This window comes from Homalodisca vitripennis, unplaced genomic scaffold, assembly GCF_021130785.1.
Source record: "Homalodisca vitripennis isolate AUS2020 unplaced genomic scaffold, UT_GWSS_2.1 ScUCBcl_15;HRSCAF=503, whole genome shotgun sequence".
In the NCBI taxonomy this organism is placed as follows: domain Eukaryota; kingdom Metazoa; phylum Arthropoda; class Insecta; order Hemiptera; family Cicadellidae; genus Homalodisca; species Homalodisca vitripennis.
Genome location: NW_025776172.1, coordinates 37,471 through 47,525, shown reverse-complemented (window position 1 = coordinate 47,525; position 10,055 = coordinate 37,471). Strand labels below are relative to the sequence as shown.

Genomic DNA, 10,055 nt, shown 5'->3' with positions numbered 1-10,055 from the left:
GTATAGTTACGAAGTTTTTGTCAACAATGCAGCAAATTCGTAAGTAGAAATTTCATTACTTTTCAACTCATGTACCATTTATATTTTATAGCCTATTCATTTTACCTCTAGCATGTCATAATGTTAGAGAATGATTTGAGTTTTGAAGACTACAATTAGTAATGAGAAAAAAATTTTCAACAATTCTGTAGATACGTAATTGTAATAAAAAAAAACGAAAGTATTAAATCAATGTATACAAAATAATATAAGTTATACCCATGTTTTTACATATTTCCTTTGTTAACTTATAAGGATTTCGTTTATAATACTGTAATTACCAAACAGACGCACCATAATAAATTTTATAAATTTAAAGCCATGTTCTACATTTTTAAATGTGCTGTTTTATTTTTAAAGTTAATAGGAAATAAGTTATTCGCTCAATGTTTTAATCTTTTACACCTAACAAATGCTAATTTAATCAACGATATAAATATTTAATATAGGTTTTTATTTAATTTTATAAAATATGAATAATGGGCCTGTTTTGCTACACATATTAGACAGCGTTTCTTTGTCTATTTTAGAATATAGGTTAAGTGGAGAAAAATTTAATGTTACTGGTCGTTTAAAAAATATTTTATCAATAAATATATATGATAGTTTAAGCATTGTTTTTGCTAATAAAAGTCGATAAAAACATCACTTTTAAGGACTCACAGTTCATGATCTATTGTAGTCTACATAGATAAAAAGTCAAACCTAATGTTTTTCTAACAAACGAAATTGATGTTAGTATTTAATTACTTATTAAAAACCAATTCAGGATTATTTAATTTAAATTAAGGTACACAAACCTAAAAGTCTACTCTTTAATATTTAACAATATATACAAAAGATACATTTAAAACGTGGTTCTGCTTTAGGCAATATTCATTAACCGCATTTCTTAAGCCTTAATTTAGCAGTTTGTAGAAGTATACACTTTTTTAATTTGTGAGACAAAATCAAGTTTATTGTAAACTTGCGCTAAGAAATTTTTATGTGAATTCGGTAGGAGAATTTCTCCTAGAAAAACTATTTGGTCACAATGTTTGGTGATATTTACAAAGGGAGAGAAAGCTATCAATATTAAACCTTCTTAATAAAGAATATTATTACAGGCTATACTTTTAATACCGCCAGACACGTATGTAATAATCATATCCGCGTATGCCAAGTAGATGATAAACTAAAAAGACCTGAATTTTTCATGATTCAATACTATTTATCATCTAAACATTTACCGACCAAATCTTATGCCTTTGTTACATTATTGTCTCTGATCATACACATATTATATAATTATAAATATTACTAGTAAATATATATTTAAGTTACTAAGACGTAATAGTATTTTAATCTCGGTTGACTGCCAAATTATAGTTTTAATCAAAACAATAAAAATACCTTAGTTGGTAAAACAAACTTTACGCGTATTTATGTATTAATTATGTTATAACAAACTTGTCCGCAGCACAGAAAGGTTATGTGTACCTGTAAACCACATATATTGTGATTTAAATTTGGTTTCAAAGTTACAGTTAATGGAACGAAATTTCCAATATTCTATGACTTACTTGTTTCCTTATAACATCAATACCCAGGCTTTGGTTTTTATTGTATTTCTTATAGTGATTAATGACAGAATCTTTTTAGAAACCATTATTTAAGGCAGAAACACACATAAACCGTACATTCTAATATAAGAATTATAGTCAATGCACTGATATATTATAGTTTTCATTTAATAACGGATTATGTAGAATACCTGCAGCTCTAATGGTTTAATAAACTGCCTTAACAAGGTTCATAGCTGTCTCAGAGATCCATAGTAAAAATTTACTTAAGCGTCAAAATTTTAAAAATAATTTTCTTTTTGTTTTAATTTTTTTCATGTTACGCCACTGAATTCGTAACGAAGGGCGTCCTAATATCCCGACTATGCAAATCATAGAATTGGAACCCTTGACCAAGCAAATATAAAAAAACAAAAGGTTTTACAGTTAATAATGTATACGTGTATATTTCTTCGGTTTGATTATTGTTATTGAATTGTGTTAGTTTTCTATACCAAAAAACAGCAGCGTAAATAATAAAATAGTTAACTACTTATTTCCAAAAATGCAAACTTATCAATGATTTTTGCACTACTTAAATTTTTCTTGACTAAACTCTCATGAAGTTTCAGAGTAATGTCAAGAATATTGTGTTATTTGTAAAAAATATTAACTGCATTAGAATACCTCTATAATACGAATTGGAAATCTCAGGAAGGCATAATAGCAAAAGTTCAGTTGCCAATAAGTATTACATTAAATAATTTATCCTTTATTTATCTTTGGTTTGATTGCTCTTATTGAAAGTGTAATTATATTTCTACAAAAACAGTTGCGTTACGTAAGGAAATAATAAAATTGTTATATACTTTGCTACAGTCTGCTGTAATAGGTGGTCACTAAAAATTAAAACATTATTGTAAACTGAATCAAGTCCAGTTATAATTATATGAATCCAATAATGTGATGTATAAAACAACGTTAACGATCACATTTCTTAATTTATTTTTCAATCAAAATCACTACGATAAAAAAATGTTACTGGTTCATCCTCATTGCATATTTTGACGGAAGGAAATTTGGGAGTGTGTTATTCGTGACACTCGCATGTTAGTAATTACTTTTAGAAGTAAAAATTTACTAACCTATTTTTGTATTCTCCTTAAAACGCTTTGAAAAACTCAAATACAGTTTTAAAATAATGTCAAGAATATTGTGTAAACTACAGCAATAATTAACAAATTAATTAGTTTATAATAATTATTCAATTTATACTACTGTACTTAGCCGTTGTAAGGGTCATTAAAAACGAATTTACACGAGAACTTATTTAGAAGTTACACATTGTGTCTTTAAAGGTTTAATTAATAAGTTTAAAAAAGTAAATACCATCACACAAACTCATTTCTGTATTTAGAAAAATAAATGGAAGATAAGCCAGGGGCTACTAAGCGAACGATAAATAATACAAATTACGTTATGAAAAGTTTTTAGTTTCGAACCGTTTGATCGAAAGAGTAGTATGACAAATACGTATATATATATATATATATACGTAATCATATATATATAATTTAATCTAACAGGAAATATTATTTTATATTAAATTACATTTTCTTTTCCATGTTATTTCTAGATTGCCAAGTCCCCCGCCAAATGGGCTGCCGGCCCCAGCACTATGTGCCAACTATTATGGCACCTCCTGGAAGTGCTGGGGTATACCCCATGGGGTATCCCCATATAGTCTACCACGGTAAGAACATTATGCTTTTCTAAGTACTTAAATATTATCAGATATTTATAATTTTATTTTTTTAACATTTATTATCAATGAAATTCAGAATAACGTGAACATTTAATTTCATGTGGGTTTTGTAGATGTTGCTTTGAAATCACTATGAGTATAGTTTACTACCTAAAAACCGTTACTACATTCAATACAATATGGTACTTTGTATCTCAAAGTGTTCTAAATGTTATCATTAATTGCTATGACTAACAAAAAGTAGAGAACAACTAATAAAGGTCTCATTGAATGTTTCTCAGTCGTTACCTGATCGTTGTAGACAGATTTTAATCCTTATAACATAATTAAATGTACAATTATTTTAAATAACGCCATATTAATTCAACAAGTTCACAGGTCCTTTGACGAAAGCTATATCATGTTCTCGTAATTAGATTCAGAAGTATTACAGACTATATCCACAATCAGTTATGTCTGTGAGAGGACATTTCTAAAGTCTGCACCTAAAATTAATGTTTGATAAATTTCAAAACTCTACAAGGTTCAGGTTGTAACGGCTTCAAACGTTTAAGGTGGTAAAACATACACCCATCATAAAAGAGGACATTGTAAACTATATATAACGACATATCACCTATTTTGTCACAAACTGTCTAAAGGTGAACCATCTTATAATTCATTGTAACTATTCATTATTTATTAATTACTATATTTTAGGACTTATTTTTAGTAATTCTTATTTTCAGGACAGCAACCCCTGCCCTATTGCCCCCGGCCACCAACAACCCCAGTCCTTGCCGGCCAGTATGGTGCCTCCCACATTAATATAGGTTAGTTTATGTGTTCGCTATGATTTTATCACTGATTAATTAGAGAAATTTAATAACTCTAAATAACAATTTTTAACTAACGGTTCAATAATTACAATTTTGCAACATTTAATGAAACAATAAGTTGTCAACCATTACAAAGAATCTAATAATCAGCTATTACCTTGAGTTTCTTAACGTGAATTTATTAATTTAATTTATTAATTTATTGTTATTTTCAGCACAACCCCATATATATTATGGGGTTCCCATCGTTTCGCCGGGAACGGGTTTTATCCAGGCTCCCGTCCCTGTCATCTCCCACCTAACAGGTCCCATCAGACCTCTGCTCCCCAGTCCCACGACCCCCCTCTTAGGTGTTCCTAGCACACCTCTGCCCCCCAGTCCCCTAACCCTCCTGCTGGCCGTTCCCGGCAGAACTCAGCCCGCCGTCCCAGGAGGTCCCCTTCACGCCGTCCTCGGAGAGTCCAGGACACTTCGGTCTGGTTAGTTTATTTCTGTACATTATATTTAATTCGTCATGAAATTTGCTCAAAATGGTTTTAAGAGATTTAGTTATTCTACTTAATATATATTAATTAAAAATGCCATTTTTATAATTAGATTGGACTACCTTTGATTTATTTGGTGTTTTGAATGCAAAATGACTGAAAAATATTATCAGATTGTATTTAAAATTAACAAATCTATTATTATACAATTGTTGTTTACAAATTTATAAAATATTCATAATTTCTGGAAATTAATAAAACAAAATAGCAGTTTAATATCTTAAATTGTTCGTTTAGAAATGTAATTGTAATAAATCATACAGCTTATTTGTAATAAATACTACTACTACTACTACTTCAACAGATCTTTATACTTCTATCCGTTTTCAGTTCCTCATGCTTAATATTTTAACATCGAAGTATAAAAAATTGATAGGATTCTAAAATAAGGAAAGTAATTCCAATTGTTTGTTGTTTTCTCAATAGATGGCAGCAGCACCGAAAGCTCCAGTGACGAGGAGGGGCCCATCAGAGCAGACGGCGGAAGCCCTGGTACCCCGGTGCGAGGAGGGAGCAGTTGTGAGCTGCACAACTGCCTCAAGACATACCTCCTCAAGCCAAGTGAACTTCTTGAGCTGGGTAAGTCTCTACACTTATTCACTGCTCATATCTAGTTACAATTCCGAGTATATATTTTTATTAAAATAAACTTCAACCATTTTTAAATCCAAAACTTTTCCTGTAATAACCTATTTTAAAAAAATCTAATTTTTTATTGTTCATAACATTACAACACTGCATAGAACATTGTCACAATCATAAACGTATAATATTTATAAAAACTATATTACATATAATATTATTTTTATATTTAATTTAGTATTCAATGAGATACCAAAAACATCACTTAATATGGCTATTGAAAAATACAATTTATAAATTTAAACCGTCAGAGAAAAGCAGGCTAAGAATTTCTTCAAGGTATAACCCACTCTGTTCATGAGATAATTATATAATTTTTGTAATATTGATAGGGTTTTACTACTTACTAGTATTATAGAGTTTTGCCGTCTAAAATCCCGGTTTAAAGAGGATGACGATGAAGGACAACAACATATAATACCAGCGCGAAAAATATAAGCATAATACAAAATTTTAAGAATAGATTTATCTAAGAATCCTGATAAATATCTAAGATAAAAATCCAACTGTTTAGTTTCTTACTTAGCTGATCAATGTGAGGTTGTAAAGTTAAAGTCAGGATCTATTTGCATCCCTAAGAATTGAACAGTATTACATTCAAAACCTGCTGCCCTATTATAGTCAAACTACTCTTTAGAGTTGTTGCCATTTATTTATTTGATGTTTGTCATTATACTAATAATTTACTGTAATCTAATATATGTTTGTTTTCATTTCAGGTTATCCTGTGGAGAGTGAGCTTTTTCCTGGGAAAGCCATGATTCTCAGGACCTCTGACCCTAGCCAGCCTCGTAGTCAAGGATTCAATGTAGACGTCAATGAGTTCGTGCCGATGGGGTCTGACTCCACCATGAGCCTCAACCGCCCCAACCCTATCCCCAAGCATACCAGTGGTAGAAACAGTTCCTACACCTCTCCTAAGACAGGGGCCGTGGAGCGCAAATATGTTCGCTGCAAAAAGTACTTCCTTGTCACCGACAATGGGGAGTACCTGAGCAGCGAACAGTGTATCTATCACTGGGGCCGACTCTACCCCAACCCATCCTGCCCATCCTATTACCTTTGCTGCGAAGGTATCCCGTCCTCCCAGGGATGTTCGACCTGCAGGCGCCATGTGTGGAGTGGGATCTCCACCGGTATGAACGGTCCTCTGGAGGGATTCGTTAGGACCCTCCCTCGGCAGAATCCCACTCCAGAGGACCGTCCAGACGTCTACGCCCTTGACTGTGAGATGGGCTTTACAGTCAGGGGCCTAGAGCTCTTGAAGGTCACCGTGATCACTCTGGACGGCTCGGTAAAGTACGAGTCCCTGGTTCGACCTCAAGCCGAAATCGTAGACTACAACACTAGGTTCTCCGGTGTCAAGGAGGAAGACTACCGCGGCAACTTCAAGACGTTGAGGGAAGTACAGAGTGACCTGACCGAGTTCATAAAGGAAGACACCATCCTCATAGGCCATGGTCTTGAGAACGACCTCAGAGCCTTGAGGATGGTCCACTCTTCCTGCGTGGACACGGCGGTCGTCTTCCCTCATCGCCGTGGGTTGCCGTTCCGCCGGGCACTGAGGGACCTGGTCAAGTACGTTCTCGGCAGGTCGATCCAGGACAATCCTGAGGGTCACGACAGCACCGAGGACGCCAGGGCCTGTCTGGATTTGATAAGGTATAAGATTTTTAACGATTTTGAAATATAATTTTAAATTTATATTCAATCGGTTTTTTAATTTCAAATTTAAATTATTTTATTTTTATAACTTTCATTTAATATAACTTCATTTTTTAAGATAAACAGGTAGTCGAATTATCTTAAAAAATCAGTATAAAAGCTAAATTTCTAATTTTATACCTTACAATCCAGACTTTTAGATTAAGTTTGTTATATTTATTATCATTTATTTTGATCAGATTTTAGAAATTAATACGTAAAATTTTTTCAACTGCCGGCTGTTTTGGTTGATTTTATTATTGATGATATTAGGATTCGAAAACGGTCAAGCCGTTTTCGAATCCTAATGAGATTATCAAACGTAATTTAATATGTATTATATACAAATATATAAATTATAAATAATAAAATTTGTAAGTATACATTATGAATATTTACGAATACAATAAGCAATAGATTTTATTAGATTATTTAATAGTTTAAATAATTTTTTAAGTTAATATTGTAGGAAATCTGGCATGTTTTCAATGTCTAATAGTAAAAAAATATAATAATTATTCCATGGTTGTGTTATGGAATTGAAATATTGATCGATGTTTTAATTTCTCTCTCTCTCTCTCTCTCTCTCTCTCTCTCTCTCTCTCTCTCTCTCTCTCTCTCTTTTAATGTATAATAGATTAAATCAATTAAATTGTTAATATTGAATTTAAGATTGTTGTATCAATCTCACAGATTCAGTTAGGTTTTTGTATCTTATATTAGTTTGCAATATGTTTTGTTTTGTTACTTAAGTTATTAGTTAATGTTATTTATTGTTAAATATATGGACGTTAAAAATAATAAATATAATAATGTTAATTTAAATAAATACATTTATTCTTTACCTACAAATGAATTTTTACTACTAAATTACCTTGGTCCTATTCATACAATACTGATCGGAACAAGTGTTAAAAATACTGAGTAATTCTTTTTTAAGAAAAATGTGTAATTTCAATCAAAGAAGATATTTTTACGATATATCTGTAGGATTTAACTTTGAAGGAATTCACAAGAAAATAAAGGCTACTCACTCACAAAATATTAGTCTAGAAGAAATGCTGAGATTATAAATTTAAAAGTGGTAATTCATTATAATGCAAATAGAGAAAAAAAAACTAGTTGTGTTTTTAAAATATGCAATATTATTAAATACAATAAATAAACTTGGTTAAACATGAACCTTTGAAAATATTTTATTATTTGGTTTGGTATGGTACAATGTGGGGTTTTAGAAGAATTTATCATTAAATTTATACCCAACAGGGTACCATTATCATTTATTTTTAAACCAGTGGTAGATCACAACATATAGCAAATAATCAAATTCACAAGGATGGGATGTAGGACACTTGTCATTGATATACGTTACAAATATAGAACACTACAATCCTATATCCTATAGTTAAACTGAGGTTCATCCCGTATTATATTTAGTTTTCTTGGATTATGCCACTAATATTTTCAATACTTAGTTAAGATTAAAAGTTAATGTCAAGAATAAGGGGAAGGATTTACATTTATATTGACAAATGAAGACTATAAATTAGTATTATTACTAAGCTCCTGTGATAGCTATCATTCACCAAGATACAATCTTATTGGCATTGTTTTCAGTGGTAGCCATGAACGTATATAAGACGGGAGAACAAGGGGCACAAACCCGGGGGGGGGGGTTTGAAAGGTACAAATTGCATACAATAGTTTGTTTTAAACTAGAGCACATTTATGAAAATGTAAAACTCAACAAATTTTCCGTAAGTAGATTCCTGTGCGCTTGTTTTTGAAGGATATTTCATACACACTCCATCTACGAAATTATTTTATACATATGTATATTGAGGTACCAAGTCTATATATCTATATAGGCTACTGAAGAGTATTCTATATGTTTACAGATGAAACTAACATATTCTAATAACATATACAGTTTTATATGGTAGGAATTCTTACTTTTGCCGATTTAGAAATTATTCACTTTCGAGTTCATGGAAAAATTAAAATGTGCCCGTATCCCACTAGGAACCTTTTCAATCACTTCACTTATTCTCTCTTATATTTTTCATAGCAAACCATGACTGTTAAACCCTTTTTAATCATAAGACGTACAAATACGAGTATATATATGTAAACTATATTATTTATTTGTATTTTTAAAAAGCACTGAGCTTTTAGTTAATGAATTTGGTTTTTCACAACGCATATTTCTTTTCTGGGTTAATATGTAATTGATCTTGTGGGATATGTGTTTCAATACTCCTCAAATTGACGTGAGTTTGTTTGGTGAAATTATCATTAAATTGGGTGATTTCTTAGCTACACGGACACGGACCAAGCCCTGAATTAGCACCCCTCCCCCAACCAAAAGGGGGGGCTTATTCATCGCATTGACATGGCCCAGTCACTGAATTTGCACCGTCTAGCATTCAACCACCAACACAAGCATATTTGTCTTTTTGAGATTTAATTTCATCGTAAATATATTAGTTATTATGTGGTAGTTTGCAACGCCGTCACTTATAAACTACTATCTACGATTGTATTGAATTTTCGAATAAACGATGAAATAATGTTTCTCAAATATTTTTACTTTCTTTTCAAAATTACAACAGACCTATATATTATATAATAAGTGATCCGACTAATAAAGCTAATAGACCTTATTATACATCCATCGCTAACGCATTGTCCTATTTTTGTTAAACTGTTCACTCATGACGTTGCTTTCTTAATTTTGTCTAAGTATCATTAACTAACAGAATTAATTAAATCATATATCTCATTTATTTTAATTCAGTTAATTCTTTCTCTTAATGTTAAAAAAAAACATAAACCTACGAGATTTTCAACTTTGAGTCTCCGCACAGGCGTTTAAGGTCCATTTAGGCTCTTTCCCCTTTAAGTTTCTTAATTACGAGTATACAGTAAGTAGATAGCAAAATAAACCTAATGATAAATGTTTTTTTATTTGTTTTCAATTTTATTAATTTTCTTAATTTCG

The 10,055-nt window shown here is 31.2% G+C and overlaps 1 protein-coding gene across 1 annotated transcript; it reads left to right on the top strand.

Moving 5' to 3' along the window:
- The first annotated feature begins 3,236 nt into the window (after positions 1–3,236).
- LOC124370189 (RNA exonuclease 1 homolog) lies at positions 3,237–9,401 on the top strand. Its single transcript, XM_046828481.1, has 6 exons — positions 3,237–3,333; positions 4,074–4,157; positions 4,379–4,642; positions 5,135–5,287; positions 6,070–7,012; positions 9,371–9,401. The coding sequence occupies exons 1-6, from the start codon at positions 3,237–3,239 to the stop codon at positions 9,399–9,401; spliced, it is 1,572 nt and encodes a 523-aa protein (XP_046684437.1).
- The last annotated feature ends 654 nt before the right edge of the window (positions 9,402–10,055 follow it).